The 18,112-nt window shown below is 39.7% G+C and overlaps 1 protein-coding gene across 1 annotated transcript in view; it reads right to left on the minus strand.

Annotated features, from left to right (window-relative positions):
• Window positions 1-3,634, minus strand: part of MMP16 (matrix metallopeptidase 16) — a 272,184-nt gene extending 268,550 nt beyond the window's left edge. Inside the window, exon 1 of the mRNA XM_021688358.1 lies at window positions 3,449-3,634. Coding sequence (XP_021544033.1) covers window positions 3,449-3,580 — 132 coding nt within the window. The 5' untranslated portion in view covers window positions 3,581-3,634. The remainder of the gene's footprint in view (window positions 1-3,448) is intronic.
• Window positions 3,635-18,112: the final 14,478 nt, after the last annotated feature.

An 18,112-nucleotide genomic window follows, 5' to 3' on the forward strand; every position in this document is an offset into this window, starting at 1 on the left:
GATCATGAGAATCCCTATAAGAAGACCATTATTTTAGAGACAATATGATACTTTAGAGCATAGAGATTCAATCCTGATTCTTTGTTAACAATTTAGCTTCGTCTGACCAATGAACACTTCTGATTCAGACTGCTGTCCAATGATAATAGTCTTTGACTTTCAGTTAATATTATCAATGTATTTCCTTTGCATCATGGTAATGACTGCACACTGAAAGGCCCACTCCCCAAAAATGGATCCCATAGTATATAAAAATCTTTAAACAAATATAAACTGAAAATTTGGCATTAAAAAGTGTTCTTCCTAAAACATAAGGAGAGGAATGAATTGAATCTCTTCCATAGTACTACTTCTGGTAGTGTCTGACCCTTTCTTAGCTGTTGAGATATTTCTTTCTGCTTCTTAAAAACAAAAACAAATAAAATGTACTCTTTCTCTGTAACAGGCTTTCATCAGTATATTAAAAAAATATCTCCTGTTCTGATAACTGAAATTATATGCTTATATTCTTAAAAATAAGGCAGGAAAGAGTTAACATGAATATTTCTTTTTTTTTTTTTTAAAGATTTTATTTATTTATTAGAGAGCGAGTGAGAGAGAAACAGCACAAGAGAGGAGAGAGTCAGAGGGAGAAGCAGGCTCCCCGCCGAGCCGGGAGCCCGATGTGGGACTCGATCCCAGGACCCTGGGATCATGACCTGAGCCGAAGGCAGTCGCTCAACCAACTGAGCCACCCAGGCGCCCAACATGAATATTTCTATTCAATCCCCAAACCTCCAGGGGGAAAATATGTTTTTGAACCTTAAATTACAGGGATGAAAAGTACAAGGGTCCCACCAATTGTGAAGTTCAGTGAGGAATAAAGCATTGTAATCTTAGCTGTCAGCATAAAAAGCATCTCTCAGAAGCTTTGTTCCAACTATAATAACTTGGTGTGCTGGCTAGAAAAAAAATTTATGATCATATGAGCTTCATGCATGATTGATACCATTACTGTTTATTTTAAGACTGTCCTTGAGAATCAATCAAATAAGCATTCCCAGTATATGTTTTGCAATCAAGAATGAAGAACACAATATAAGTGCTTTTCTGGAGAATATGTGATGGACTATTCTTCCTATTAGAGCTTCCTACCAAAAAGAAATACCTAATAAAGGTGAATCAGGCAGAAATTCATGTCAGATGTTCTTTATAGTATGTTGAATTAACAAGCAGCTACTCTTATGATTGAAAAAAGAAAAATAGAGATTATCATTACACATAAGAAAGTATATAAACCCAACTAAGGATATGCTCAAGTGCTTAAAAAAACTAATTGGAAATAATACAAACTATGAAGCATAATCTAATCTAAGTCATTAGGAAATCTCCTTTGTATCAAATGAGGTTTTTAAGGTCTCAGATTGCACAAGCCTCTTATCATTCATAATTAAACGTTTGCATTGTGTAATAAATATGGATGACATAACTTAAATACTCTAAAAAATAACTCTTTTTCCATGAACCATTTTTTTTCACATACATATTGAAGAAGGGATCATGTATATTTGAAATGAAATCTCTTTTTTAGTAAAATCAACTTTTCTTGCATAATGATTGAACTGAGGGATTCAAACTATAAAGAAATACAATAAAATTTATGTCTAGCCTCAAAAAGAAAACTTAATAATCATCCAAACACTGATGCTATCCCAACAATCTCTGAAAGCAAATCTAAGACTTTCCCAAAGCAAGTAGCCATCAATCCAGACTCTCCCTTCTACTCCATAGTGAGCAAAATAAAACCAAGCACTTACTTTTACCCACCTTCCCAATGCTCACCTTACCACCATCACTACTACCACCAAACTGAAGCAAGGGGCCCTTCGGCTTACAACATAAATAACAGCTTGCCATTTTCATTCCTTCAGTCTATGAACTAATTACTCCTTCATTTCAACATTAAATCATCTCCTGATTTCAGTGTTAGACAGAAAAAATCCATCGGTGGCATATAACTCTAAAAGTTCAAATTTGCAATCAAGAGAAGTCTGGACTTTCAGCCCCTTTGCATCTCTCTTTTTTTTCAGAAAACCAAAGTTGTATTTTTCAAAAGGTTAAACAGTTTGGTTTTTGAAATGGGGTTTCTGTGTAATACAATCATACTTAACATCTGTAAACTTCTGTAACTCTTGATAATGGTTCTTACTTTTTCAAATACTTTGTTTCTCTACCAACCATCACTTATTACATGGAGTCATAAGAACAGTTTATATAAACACAGTTATATTCAGAATATGGCCTCACACATGGCATTTATTATGCACTTTGTATATAAATCTGTTACATGAAACATGTTCAAATGCTGTGCAACAGGTCCTGTTATTGTGTAAACACACACTCCCAACAAAATGACAGTAAGCTTTAAAGAATCAACAATATTTTAAAAATCACATTATTCTTCAGAGATTTAATTGTTATTCTTTTGAGACGTCAGAAGACAGAAGATCTCATCAAAAGTAGCATATTTTACTAAAACCCTCTTACTGTCTTTGTATTCCACTGTGTATGTTATAAACTGGAGTTAGAGCCCAGGTGTATACACACTTTCATTGATTTACTGCACATTACTGGCTTCAGTGCTGAGTTGATGACAGGAAGAGTACTTTGGCAGAGGTCTGACAAGTCCTTATCCTCAAGTTCCCTTCTGCTTTATGTCTGTCTGTTCCCAAAGCTGTCAAAGTAAAGCAAATGACAGACTAAAACCTCTCAGTTTTGCCCTGAGAGTGTGAAATCAAATTAAAAACACACCTCAGAACTACTACATTGGGCCACGTTTATTTTCAATTGACGGGGGAGGGGAAGAGAAGACACTTTAAAAGAGATGGATTTCATGTCCTCTGTAGTCAGATCTAGTTACAGTGTATTAAGCTATGTCTAAAAAAAAAAAAAAAAAAGACTGTCTAGTCAAGTGTTTTATCACAAAGTAATGTTATTAAACATATCAAGTATGCCCACGCTCTCCTCTAGATTCTTTGATTTTAACCTCCTTTGTTAGGCACAGAACATGGGGAGAAAGATTTCAGGAACAATACCAAGGAAGCACATGATGCCAAGCAATGAATTCTGTATTTCCTGAACAGTTTATTCATCATAAACTCAAACTGCTTTTATTAAGCCACACGTTTGCTATATGTAGGACTTCACCTCTTCCCTGGGTGACAAGCATGGACCGGCTACAAATGTATCTCCGAGCGCGCAGCATCGTGCTTTGTGCTGCTGGGGATAACGGATTCTCAGTCTCGCGCTCATCCATCACCTAAGACACAGGGAAACTCAACAAGGGTCTCGGCAGCTGCAAAGGAAACAATGTGTAGAGACCCAGGCTGCTCAGGATCCCAGGAGTGAAAGAAATGTTTCAGGGAGCAGCCCAGGCAAGGGAGAAGGAAGAAAGCTCTCATACTCTTACCTCCACATTGAAATACTGCTCCGTTCCGCAGACGGTAGCACATAAAATCCAAAGCAGGGTTTGCAAGAAAAATACCCCCGAATGATGCACGAAATCCAACCGTCTTCCAGTGCTGAATGTGAGTAAGATCATAGTGAACTGTGCTTCAATGGATGGACGAGCTCCCCTACGTTTTCTCCCTTTCTCCCTCTCCCTCCCTCCCTGGTTTCCTTTCAGAAAAAGTCCTCCGTGTGGGTAAGGAGCCTGCAGGTTCACCCACAGCCGGGCAAGGGGAGAAGACTGAGGGCCCAGCACTCGGCAGCCCCCGAGAAACAGCGGCGGAGGCAGGGTCAGCAGCAGCCTGCATTCACCATCCTCGAGGGCCCGTCACCGGGAACGTGGCGCCCAAGTTCACCGGCGGTTCCGGCTCAAAGCGCCGAGTCGCAGCCGCAGCAGCAGCCGCCGCCGCCGCTGCCGCCGCCGCCTCCAGCCCGTGCGTCCTCCTCCTTCTCCTTCTTCTCCTCCTCCTCCTCCACCGCCCACTCCTCCGCCGCCGCTGCCACCTCCTGCTTCTGCGGGAAGGGCCTCCGCCGCTCCTCGCTTCTCGCCTCTGCTTCTCCTTCCCTCCTCTCCTCGCTCCCCTCCAGAATGTTCATCCGTAATCTACATAACTCCTCCTTCCCGGGGGTCTGCCTGACTCTCGGGCCCTCAGCGCGCGCGCGCACACACACACGCACACAAACACACCGGCGCGCGCGCACACACACACATATCTGCACATGAGCACACACACAACTCCACACACAGACGCGCGCGCTCTTCTTAAAGGAGACGGCTTGTGAAGGGGAACCGCTACTGCACCGCGCACTGGAAGTAACCAGACCTCCAGAAGGGCCCTGCGTTGGGACGAGGTCCTTGACACACCGCCCACCCCCTCTTCCCCGAGACTGGAACCCAGCAACCTGGGCGGCTCCATCCTTTCATCTCGCCCACCCCCTCCCGAGCATCTAGAAACAAGTGCGCCCCTCCCCTGCGGGGACTGGGTGGGGCTCAGGCTGCGGACCCTGGCTGGGGCTGGGGAGCGGCCCAGGCCTGGTCCTGGAGAGTGGCTGGCGTCCTCAATCAAGCGTCCCTGGAAGGTCGGGGGAGCGCTGGGAATCCGGGAGCGCCGAAGTCACTGCGCGCTCTTCGGGCGCTCGCGTCGGTTGCCAGGCTGGTCAAGTTTGGGAAGCCTGAGATGGCAAGTCCCGAGCGTCCAAAACTTTGTTGGGGTCCACCGACCGAGCCTGTGGCCCGTTGTTTCCCTGAAGTTCTTCTACCATCGCTACAGCCCGCCTTTTCGGGCTAAGGGAGTAGGCACGGGATTTGGGGGTTGGTGCCTAGTCAAATATAGAAGCGGGAAGAAAATGCTCACTTTCCAAAAATGTTCTATCCGGTGGACGTATGTACACACTGGGACCCAAGAGAGGGTCCCGGGCGTTAACAAAGCCCCGGGCCAGGGAGGGTGGGGACGCTGGAAAGAAACCCCGCTGCTAGAGCGAGGGGAAGGGCTGGGGAGGAAAAGAGGGGGCGCAGCCTGAGGAAAGGCGAGTAAAGCAGCCGGCAAGGGCGGGAGGAAGAGGCTGCGCGCAGACCGAGCGAGGGGAGAGGCTGGCGGGAGCGAGGAGAGCCGCAGGCCGGTGGAGGAGGCGGCTGGCCGGCGGCACAGGAGAGCGGCGGGCAGGGGAACTTCAGAAGAGGCTGCCAAAAAGGACTCGAGCCGCAGCAGTGTGAGGCAGTGGACAGCGGGGTCAGCAACCGCCAGCCCTTGGCAGGTGATGCTTTGGCTGAGAGAGAAAGGGGGAAGGGAAGCAGGCAGGCCTCTGTTTGGGGGCCACGCCAATAAATGTGCTTCTCCTTGGCAGCCAGCAGAGGGGAAGAGGAGCCCGCGGGAAAGAAATGCAGGAGAGGTTGAGAATAAAGGCTGCTCCAGGTGTGACAGCTACCTCGGTGAGGTGGAAGACGGAATTGACAAGGCAAATTTCATGGGTGAGTTGGTAGAGCAATAAATAAACCTGCAAGAGGTCATATTTGGTAAGCAAATGAAAAACGTTGAAAAACGCTGTGCCAAAATTGCACTGAAGTGTAATAATTTGCATACTAAAGAGAAACACAAGAAAGCTAAGGAATAGGATTTTGCAGCTAATGCTTTAAAAAAACTGAAGGAAATATGACCCACCTACTTTGACCCAAGACTCTCAGGGAGCGTTTTCTGATGGTCTGCTCTATGCACAACATGTCCTATCCACAAAATAATTTTGAAGACATCATAAGAAGAAATACCTTATATTGTATAGCATATTAAAATTTGCAGAATGTTTTCACACATGGTATCTCATTTAATTCTCACAACATTCTTGAGGATTTTGTTTTTGTTTCACAGATGGAGAAATGACGGTTATAAAAGATATTTCCAGCAAACCATTCAAGTGGCAGATTTCAGACCTGAGTTTTCTGACTCCCAGTTCAGGGCAGTTCCTGCTACATGACAGTGACTTTCCATATAGAAATCCTTTTCTCCTTTTAACAGTTTTATAACCCATGGGTTGAGACGATGTACATTAAAAAAAAAAAAAAAACCACAACGATTAGAAGGCAACATGAAAGGAAGACCATTATATAGAAGTTATACAGTGTTGTGTGCCAAAATGAAATAACAAAATGTGGTGGAGAGTATTTGTCAATAAATCAACAATCATTTTATTTATTTTTTTTTAAAGATTTTATTTATTTATTTGAGAGAGAGAATGAGAGAGAGCACATGAGAGGGGGGAGGGTCAGAGGGAGAAGCAGACTCCCTGCTGAGCAGGGAGCCCGATGCGGGACTCGATCCCGGGACTCCAGGATCATGACCTGAGCCGAAGGCAGTCGCTTAACCAACTGAGCCACCCAGGTGCCCGATCAACAATCATTTTAATGTATACATTATATTTAGCAAAGTGCAAAATTAGAGAGGGGAGAGAAACAAAAAAAAAATTATACCCGTTTCCTAATCCTTGAGATACTATTGAAAGGAGGGAGAATTAAAAAATTTATGCAAGTTGTACATGAGAAAACCGTTCTAAATGGTGAAGTCCTTGCTAAATGAGCCAGAATATTAGCAGACTTTGTCGAGGAAGTGGAATGCAAGTTGAGTGCTGCTATCAGCAAAGAGGGATTTCTCACTGCAAGCAACCTGGTTGTTGAAGAAAATACCTGAGCTCAGAATAAAGAGATGTGGAGGATAAGATACGGGGAGGAGCTTGCAATGAATATTGAGTTAACATTTCATCAAATAGTCAAACAAGGATTGCTAAACCATTTTAGATAGGAATAGGTACTAAGAAAGATTATCTTCAGAATTATGCACAGGATTGGCGATAGGGAGAAACTGGGTGCAAAAATGTAATGGTTTAAAAAGGTTGTAGTCCAGCTGTGAAACTGTAAGGGCCTATATTAGTGAGGTATCCTTGGAGACTTATGCTTTTGAGGAGCCAAGAAACAAGGAAATAAGAGTAGGGAACCATAAATTCAAAAGATAATCTCAAATTAATGATTTGTAATAATGATAAATTTTTACAAACATTTATTAAATTCTTTGGTGGGCATTCAGTGAACAATTAATGAATTAATGTGTGTTCAAGGTTCTAGAAGTACTAACAGAAATAAAATAAATAAAATAAAATAAAATAAAATAAAATACTGAGACCGACATGTAATAATTATGGCAATGCTGTAAGGACTCAAGTAATTACATATGTGAGGTGCTACAGAACAGGGTGGAAGAAGGTAGTGATTTTCCTTGAGGTCCTTGGAGAAAGCATCACAAAAGTACTGGTTTTCAAAGGGTATCTTGAAGAAAGTGTAGAAATTTATCGGTCAGATAAGAAATGGAAGGATATTTCAGAGCTGTGTGCAATGGAGGAGTAAACATTACAAGATGAATCTGAAGAACTACAAATGATTTGTCAGGGTTGCAGACCAAGGTGTGTGTAAAGGTCAAGGTCAGAGGTTGCAGAGATCATATCAGGGAAAGTCCTGTGTGCCATTTCAGTCTTCAGACTTTTTACCCTAAAAGAATTCTTAGGAGAAGATACATGAATTTTCACTACATTTGTTGTATGTTTGCCAACTCTGTGGAAACAGTCACCTTTTAGAAGTTCTTATATTTTTTACTTCAAATGTTCTATTAAGCATTTAATATCTACTATCTTTGTAGACCTTATATCTGTGCTAGTCTAATAAGCCTGACGAAACAGTTCCCCATATGGACTCATCTGGGTACCTGTGGATATGTAATCACTTTCCTTGTCAGGTAAGTTTATTATTCCATCTCTCATCTGTAATGTAGGCTTATCTTTTAAGAGTCAGAATTATGAAGAAGTTCCTACTCTCATATCTTAGTAGTGTTAGCTTCTTAGTTGGTGGTCTTCTTAGAGAAGAACTTGTTTTTCTATCCTCAGTAAGTTAAAATATAAAATATCATTCTTCCCGTTAGAGTGTTAATTAAATCTGTCCTCACACCTCTTGGCCCTTGCTGTGTGTGCTTTCTGTCACATACTTCCTTTCTTCTCACAATTTCACAAAACTAATGAACAATCTCAGAATTACATGTGAATGGAGAACAGAGAATCCAAAAAAGATTAAAGAAAATGAATAAGAAAGCCAAAGGAAAATAACAATTGCCCCCGACAAAGGTTAATAGCAATTCAATAAAAATTACTTAGGAGAGAAAGGGTCTGAAGAAGTAAATGATATATATGACTCCCAAGAGACAAATGACAGATACTTGTAAGTGAGCAGTTGAGTGGCATGCTGAGATGTGTGAATGACTACAACTATCCAAAATAACGTTAGAGGTGAATAATATAATCATGGAACCCAATTTCTTAATGAACTAGAGCCTTAGAAATGAGTTCTACAGCTTGGAAAGTTACATAAACTTGTTCATTCCTCTATCATTTCAATTTATGTGCTTTCTTCTCTATTTGCATCCATTGAACCTGCAGCTCTTTGTTTTGTTTTAATTCAGAGAATATTGAATTAGTGCTGAGCTATAGGCATTCTCTCATGCATCTGTTATTAGCAGGGGCATGCATATGTAGAACAGCCAGCTACAGCCTTAAAATTTAAGGTGTGTCCCTGGTGGAACTGCAGGGTCTTAGAGCTTGTTGGAAAGGCTGATTCTCTGCTGCACCAAGATCCCCCTGTGATTCATACACAGGGTAGAGTTGAAAAGTTGCTAGCTATTATCACTGCCCCTGAAGATAGTGATTTTTTTTTCCGTTTCCTTCATTGACTTATGCTCTCCTTTATGAGTATCTCAAATATTTGGTTTTCTGCTCATTTATTTGTTCATTCTTTCCCCCACTGACCATTCATTAACCACCATAAAATACCAAGTGATTGAGAATGTAAAAAAGATAAATGTGAAGAGTTAAAGAGGGCCACCTCGGTTTGGTTAGCATCTAAGACAGATAAGAATGAAGTCTTGGATTTTATGGTTGTTTTCACTTGAATTTACCATCAACATAAATAAATAGCTAGCAGTGCAAAACTTAGAGATAAGATTTAGGTATAGGTGAGTGAGTGGAAAGGGCCTCCAGTGCCTCCCCATTTCTTCATCAGGCAGTACCTGAAGTTTGGAGGTCTAAAATGGCTGGGAAGTATGAGGAACTCACCAGATGAGAGAAGGAAAAAGAAAACCGGGTATACAGCCTTTGATACCATTAGGCTAGGGTGGTGGGGGAGTCTTGTCTGTGGCCGTAGTTGTGTCCATCACCCTGTAAGGGCATTCCTCCAGCACTACAACTACTATGTTCTTCCCAGTGACCTTGGTGTGCTGTAACACACACAGGATTGGAAGCTCAGAGTCTAACTCTGTTCTTCTCTCGCTTTACCATCTTCCTCAGAAAGATTCTTCGATACTAAGTTTTATCTGTTATTTCTGCCCTAGTGATTTTCCCTACATGTCTAGCCTTAAGCCCAATCCTATGGTTTAGAATTCATATTATCACTTTCACCTAAAACTCAGTATGTCCCCAACCCACTTTATCACCTTTTCCTTAGATGGGGTATCCCTTAGTTCCCACATTTCAATCTGGACCCACTAGTTCATCTGTACCCATGTGCTCACTAAACCTTGAACCCCTCTGACTAATACTAATTTACGCTCTAGGTTGAACCAGTCACCGGTAGCTGTCATGTCTTTCTGTCCAATACCACTTTGATTCATTCCTTCACCTGCACTTGTGGTTTATCACTGTCCCTTATAAATTCATACTCTGTCGTCTCATTACTAACCACTGCAGTAGCCTCCAGTATGTTGTGCATACATTTGTTCTTTTTTTGTCTCCCACTATTCTTCATGCCAGTCCATTGAAGCATTCCCCTTCTACTAATCTTAAATATCATGTTCAGCATAGACATAGCATGTATAAGTTGGAAAAGAAATTTTTAAAATTCTCTCCTTTAAATTCCTCATCATTCAGAAGAGGAGATTGAGGCTCAATAAAGAGATTGAAGTTAAATAAGTCCTGTGACTAGTTGGCAAAAGTAACGACACATATATTCTGACTTATAGCTGAATTGCTTCTCTAAAAGAAAAAGATTCATTGTAAACTACGTTAGGCATGCAGGAAAACACCATGAACAAACAACCCAGGTTAAGACATAGTTTCATTGCTGTTTCACCCAGACCATATAAATAATTGCCATAGACTAAAATTGGATAATGCTCACTGGATTATCAGACTTGTCATGATTTAGAATGGGGTGACAGATCTGATGAGAAAGGACATATTATTCTGTAGGTGGCTGGAGAAGAGGAGGGGTGCCTGGGTGGCTCAGTCAGGTAAGCACCCAACTCTTGGTTCTGGCTCAGGTCATGATCTCAGGATGCTGGGATTGAGCCCCATGTTGGGCTCCTCACTCAGCAGAGTCTGCTTGAGATTTTTCTCTCTCTCTGTCCCATCTCCCACCCCATGCTTGCACTCTCTCTCTCTCTCTAATAAATAAATAAATCTTTTTAAAAAATGGGGAAAAGGAATTGAGGAACCTTTAGATACTGCATAGCTTTAGGAAAATTATATTTCTAAATTTCATTTTCTTCATCTATAAAATGGGATGTCATACTCTCTGGGCAGTTGTGAAGATTAAATGAGATATTATGTGTAGAAGCTTTCTATAAATTTTGAAATGCTAAAAAACATAAGGAATTATTACAGCATGTGACTATGTCATGCTATACATAGAGAAAGCAGGCAGCAAAGATTCACTGGGACTGTAGTTAACAAAGGAAGTTAAAACAAGTTAGAAATGTTCAGAGTGAAGACACGATGAGAATATTCCTAATAGGTTATATTAGAGAGTAACAAGTGCTGTGTGTTTCATTGGTATTAATAGAAATGATAAAGGTTTTCATTTCTTAGCAAAAGAGAAGGAGCTATAGAATGGCAGTCCTTAACATTGTTAGCAAAATATAATTAGCCCCCTTTGAACTATTACATACTATATTAAATGTACTTTTCATTAGTTCATGGGCAAAGAAAAGAAAATGGAAAACATAATGGAAATTAGATTGGCATCCATAAAAGCCATAAGATAACAATAAAAATGTATGATATAGAAGTGAATATTTTATATTAAATTAGAGGCATTGAATTGGAATTTAAACTTATGGAGTTCAGAAAATCTTTTATGAGCTAATTTCCCACAGTAATGAGAAACTAAACATCTAAGTTGAAATGTCCTTTTCTACATATAAGAACAAAAATAAAAGTGAATTAACCCATATCACTATAGTTATAATTAGAGGAAAGACAGTAATAGAAAGATGAGAAAAGATGTTGAATAATCTTAGTTCTAGTGTATCTAGTGCTTCCAATGTATGTTTCATGATTTTGAAATGATTTAATCGCACTCCCTTAATTCTAGAATAGGTAGAATCATTCACATGTTGCTTATTATTAACAAACTTAATATGATAATGAACTTGGTTGTCTACTACAACTTTTGCTATCTGACTTACTCTTTCCCTCTTCATTGAAGAGTAGAGCATTCTAATGGTCTGGTAGTCTAATAGGGAATTACTATTTCATACACATTTATAAAATCTTTGCCCCCAAGAGATTCATTTAATCTATCATACATGTTAGATGTTGTCATTGTTTTATTAATATCATTAAGATATCTGGTTCCATTTTTGTTGGAATAGTGTTTCTAGGCAAGGCCAAAAATAAGTGACTCATTCATTGCAAATTATAAAGTAATCAATATCTGGAAATCTGGAGACTTATAAGAATTTATTTCTTCTTTGAAAAAATTAGCTACAATCATTTCAAATGAGCTAAGACTTATAGAATTTGTGAGTATATAATCAAAATATAAGCAGTGTGATTTTAATATAAGAGCATAAGTCAATGTCAAATCATAATTTGATACTACAGTTAGTAATTACTTAGCTTTTTGGTGAAATATGTGACTATTCTCTATAAGATTAAAACTTACTCATCCAAATAAAAGTCTTAAAAATGAAAGAGAAAAATTTTTTTCTTCTATATCAATTGTCATCATATATTTCTAAGTAAAATTATCATCATATTAACCCAAGGAGTCATGAAAATATTTTATGCCTTGGCTTAGACTCTTATAGTTTCCATAGGACAACCAAATATACTACTCAGAGATACAATTTAAGAGTTACTATAAAAGGGGCACCTGGGTGGCTTAGTGGGTTAAGTGTCTGCTTTCAGCTCAGGTCATGATCCCAGGACCCTGGGATCGAGTACCTCATCAGGCTCCCCTGCTCAGAGGGGACCCTGCTTCTTCCTCTGCCCCTCCCCCTGCTTCTGTGCATGTGCACGCTCTCTCTCTCTCTCTCTCTCTCTCTCTCTCTCTCTCTGTGAAATAAATAAATAAATAAAATCTTAAAAAAAGAGTTACTACAAAATAATTCTGGAACATGATAACTCTTTTGGAATTTTAATTTATCCTTATCAAAGGTACATCTGCATTTACCCATTTTTAATTTTACTTTTTAAAAATTCTTAGTCATTCTTAAGATAACTTTTATCTTCTACCTTTAAAGAATCTTACTCAGATGTTTGTTTTACCTTGGAAAATAAGGTAATGAAGTTAGCTGGATATAATTTACATGAAATTTTGCTTAATTTTAAGCCTTCATTTAAGTTGGATTAAGACCAAACCTCATAGGACTGTGAGGACTCAATTGTTAATCTAAAAATTATAGAAACACTTCATTGAATGGAAAGGAGTAGATGCCTCATTTCATGCTCTCACCCAATGAAAACATTTATTCTAACTATTCCTAATAAGTAGTCATTCCAAAGATGGGAGTTTCACTACTTTCCAAAGCAAAATATTCAGTGGGGCTTCCAAGTGCATATGGCCTTTAGGATTTTGATCAACTTGTCCATAATTTGTCCATATCAAAATTATATAGATTTTCATAGCTAAAATAATTTTTGAATTTTAAAATACATATATAATATCCTATCAGCAGAGCCATTTAAATACCTTCATTTAAAAATGAAATTAGGGGAGGGATGCCTGGGTACCTCAGTTGGTTAAGTGTCTGTCTTCAGCTCAGGTCATGATCCCAGGGTCCTGGGATCAAGTCTCGCATCAGGCTCCTTGGTCAGCCGGGAGCCTGCTTCTCCCTCTGCCTGCCCCTCCCCCTGCTTCTGAGCTCTCTCTCTCTCTCTCTCTGACAAATAAATAAATAAAATCCGGAAAAAATGAAATTAGGGGAGCCTGGGTGGCTCAGTTTGTTAAGCCATGGACTCTTGGTTTCAGCTCAGGTCATGATCTCAGGGTCATGAGATGGAGTCCCACATTGGGCTCCAGCTCAGTGGGGAGTCTGCTTCTCTCCCTCTCCTGTTCCTCCACTCACCCACTTGCAGGCATGCAGGTACACACTCTCTCTCTACAATAAATAAATAAATCTTAAAAAATAAATAAAAATAAAAATGAACATTAAAACATGAAAACTCTTGATTTGGGATTCTGACCAGGAGCAGAAAAATATATCTGAAATCTCCTCATGAGCCTACAATTGTTTTAAACAAAATAATACATACATACAGTTACCATAAAATGTTAAGCTTAAGGTTTCTGGGGACTCTGTAAAGATTAGCTAGTTCATTTTCCTATCTGGGATTTGAATCCTCTCTACAATGTCCCCGAGATTTTGAATTTAAAAAACACCTTTATTACATCATAATTATTTAAATATTTATGAGCTCTTACTAAAATTCCATTCTAAAATTGAATGTAAAATGTTCTCTTTGCAAATGAAATCTATATTTTCAGAGTTTTATATGGTTATATTTTTGATCCTTTGTTATTATAACATAATGGCTTAAGATTATTAAATTCAATTTTTAAAATTTTCCAAGTTTTATTTGTCATTGATATATGTACTTAGCTGTACCTTAACATTAATCATAAAGCAGGACTTTATTTCTTGCCTCTTGGGGTATGAATATATTGTGTAAAGAATAAGATTAATACCTTCCTTCAGGAAAGATATCATAGGCTTACTTTAATGAATATTAGGTCCCTATACAAAACCACACATTTCTGCTATTTTTTTTCCTATTATAGTAAATATTGTGACCTTTTCATAAGAAGGCACTGCTGGTTATGAGAATTGCACTGAGATAGTAGTCTGGAGACTACTTCTTACTTCTAGCTCTGTCAGTAAATAGCTGACTGAATTTAAGGTTCCCAGCCATTCTTTGCTCTATATACTCTTTTAGAGAAATGAAGAATTTGAAATCAGAGGATTTCTGAAGTATCCTAAATTTCTGAAACACTGTGAACATATAAATCAGTGTTAACTCAAAATCCATATTCAGTACCTGTATTGCAAGAAGTCAGAATTTAAAATATTGGACTAGGTATAAACACAATTTAACCTGAAATTTTTTTTCCATTACTTTAGTTAAGTTTCATACTCTGATTGTACTAAGTAAATGAAAATATTTTCTAGCTTACTCTGAATTAAATTCAAAGGAACACATGGACTGATATAATAGTAAGGTGTTTTTATACCCACACGAATCTTCTTGATTAAAAGCTATTCTATGCATGTGTATCTGGCTGGGTTGGTGCAAGTGTGGCGCATTTGCCTGACTTTACCACTAGGGGTCATCATAGTGTGTATGTGTAAGGGGAGGAGAGCTTTTAAGCCTGTCAATGTTTTGTTTTGTTTTGTTTTGTTTTCTAAGTAGGTACAGCAACACATGATAATCACTTTGCTTCATGAATTATATAACTTAAAAAGAAAACTTCTATGTAAAAATAGCTTTTCATGTTGACACGTATGTGAAATTGTTCTACCCTAAGGACTACTACTTTTATGGAAGAAGAAAAAAAATCATGTTTTATACCTATTCCCATTCAATCACTTAAGATTCAGCATCTGCTGAATTGCAAACTTCTTGTATTTAATTTTTCTTCTGTACGTTCAGTTGCTTAAGGAAATTAATAAAATTTCCAAGTAGTTTAGAATAAGTAGGTTATAGGGGCGGAGCAAGATGGCGGAGGAGTAGGAGACCTGGATTTCGTCTGGTCTCAGGAATTCAGCTGGATAGGGATCAAACCATTCTGAACACCTACAAACTCAACAGGAGATCGAAGAAAAGAAGAGCAACAACTCTCTCATCAGAAAAGCGACCACCTTCTGGAAGGTAGGACGTGCGGAGAAGTGAATCCGAGGCGATATTCGGGAGGATAGACGGCGGGGGAGGGGCCTCCGGCGGCCGCTTCTGGCAAGTGATAGAGCCGCGGAGCACAAAATCGGAACTTTTAAAAGTCTGCTCCGCCAAGGGACTTCACTCTGGTGGCTAAGCGGGGGGTGGAACCCTCCAGGACAGTGTGGTCTCAGGACCCTCGGGGTCACAAAAAGACAGGAGGTGCCTGAGTGTGGCCGAGCTCCCAGGTATCGGAGCAGGGAAGCCAGCTGCAGAGGTGGAGCCCAGGCGCGGGCTCTCAGCTCGGGGTTGCCATAAACCGTGATCCAGGGCACAGTCAGGCCACTGCTCCTCCAGCAGGGACCCAACAAGCGGCAGATCCGGGGAGACTCACCTTCCTCCCTCGGGGAGGAGCCGTGCAGGAGTGCGCCGCAGGGATCTGCTGGGTTTGGAGACTCCACCCGGGGTCGGGTGCCAGAGATAGAAACGCGCGGTCACAGGCCGGGTGAGCACGGAGTGCGGCTGGAGATGGGAGTGACTGATGGCTTTTCTCTGGGGGCTCACTGAGAAGCGGGGCCCCGAGTTCTCGGCTCCTCTGGGGCAGAGATTGGGAGGCCGCCATTTTCACTCTCCGCCTCCAAAGCTGTACGGAAAGCTCGCAGGGAACAAATGCCCTGGAGAGCAAACCCAAGCAGATTACTTAGCCAGGAGGGGGCAAGGGCAGGGCAAATCCGCCTCCGGCAAAGACATTTGGAAACCACGGCAACAGGCCCCTCCCCAGAAGATCAGCGAGAACAGCCAGCCAAGACCAAGTTTACCGATCAATGAGAACAGCAGAACTCCAGCGCTAGGGGAATACTGCACATAGAATTCATGGCTTTTTTACTATGATTCTTTAGTCTTTCAAAGTTAATTTTTTTTTAACTGTCTTTTTTCTTTTTTTTTCTTTTTGAATTTTTCGTTTTCCCTTTTTCAACCAACATCTTATCAATCCCTTTTTTTAAAAAAAATTTTTTTATTTTTCATTTTTAGAGTCATATTCTATCCCTTCATAGTAGTTACCCATATTTTTGGCTTATATATGTAAGTTGTTCTCTCTTTAAAATTTTGAGATAGTTTCTTCTAAATTATTAAAATACACCCTAAATCTCTAGTATATGGTGTTTTCTATTCCCCTGCCTGATCACATCCTCTCCCTTTTTTTTTCTCTTTTTCTTTTTTCTTTTTTTAAATCCTCTTCTTTCTTTTTTCAAACAACTTCTTATCAATTCCTTTTATAGAATTTTTTATAATTTCCATCTTTACAGTCATATTCCATCCCTTCATCATATCAACCCTTATTTTTGTACATATATAAGTTTTTCTTTCTTTAAAATTTTGGGAGGCACTTTCTTCTAAAAGACCAAAATAAACCCCGAATCTAGTGTGTGGCACTGATCTATATACCAGCCTGATCATATTTGATCACATTCTGTTTTGTTGTTGTTGTTATTGTTTTGTTTTGTTTGTTTTTGTTTTTATCTTTATCTTTTTCTTTTTTCTCTCTTTCCCTTTCTTACCCACTGCTTCAGGTCTTTTCTGATTTGTTTAGAGTATATTTTCTGGGGACGTTGTTACTCTGCTAGAATTTTGTTCTCTCATTAATCTATTCTCCTCTGCACAAAATGACAAGACGGAAAAAATCACCTCAACAAAAAGAACAAGAGGTAGTACCGACGGCCAGGGACCTACTCAATACGGACATTAGTACGATGTCAGATCTAGAGTTCAAAATCATCACTTTAAACATACTAGCTGGGCTTGAAAAAAATATGGAAGTTATTAGAGAAACCCTTTCTGGAGAAGTAAAAGAACTAAAATCTAACCAAGTCGAAATCAAAAAGGCTATTAATGAGGTGCAATCAAAAATGGGGGCGCTAACTGCTAGGATAAATGAGGCAGAAGAGAGAATCAGTAATATAAAAGACCAAATGATGGAAAATAAAGAAGCTGAGAAAAAGAGAGATAAACAACTACTGGATCACGAGGGCAGAATTCGAGAGATAAGCGATACCATAAGACGAAACATCATTAGAATAATTGGGATCCCAGAAGAAGAAGAAAGAGAGAGAGGGGCAGAAGGTATAATGGAGCAAATTATAGCAGAGAACTTCCCTAATCTGGGGAAGGAAACAGGCATCAAAATCCAGGAAGCACAGAGAACCCCTCTCAAAATCAATAAAAATAGGTCAACACCCCGACATCTAATAGTAAAACTTACGAGTCTCATAGACAAAGAGAAAATCCTGAAAGCAGCTCGGGAGAAGAGATACGTAACCTACAATGGTAGAAACATTAGATTGGCAACAGACCTATCCACAGAGACCTGGCAGGCCAGAAAGGACTGGCAGGATATATTCAGAGCACTAAATGAGAAAAATATGCAGCCAAGAATACTCTATCCAGCTAGGCTGTCATTGAAAATTGAAGGAGAGATAAAAAGCTTCCAGGACAAACAAAAACTAAAGGAATTTGCAAACACAAAAGCAGCCCTACAGGAAATCTTGAAAGGGGTCCTCTAAGCAAAGAGAGACCCTACAAGCAACATAGACCAGAAAGGAACACAGACAATATACGGTAACAGTCACCTTATAGGCAATACAATGGCACTAAATTCCTATCTTTCAATGGTTACCCTGAATGTAAATGGGCTAAATGCCCCAATCAAAAGACACAGGCTATCAGACTGGATTAAAAAACAAGACCCATCGATATGCTGTCTGCAAGAGACTCATTTTAGACCCAAAGACACCCCCAGATTGAAAGTGAGGGGGTGGAAAACCATTTACCATGCTAATGGACACCAAAAGAAAGCTGGGGTGGCAATCCTTATATTAGACAAATTAGATTTTAAACCAAAGACTGTAATAAGAGATGAGGAAGGACACTATATCATACTTAAAGGATCTAT

This window comes from Neomonachus schauinslandi, chromosome 4 (assembly GCF_002201575.2).
Source record: "Neomonachus schauinslandi chromosome 4, ASM220157v2, whole genome shotgun sequence".
Taxonomy (NCBI): domain Eukaryota; kingdom Metazoa; phylum Chordata; class Mammalia; order Carnivora; family Phocidae; genus Neomonachus; species Neomonachus schauinslandi.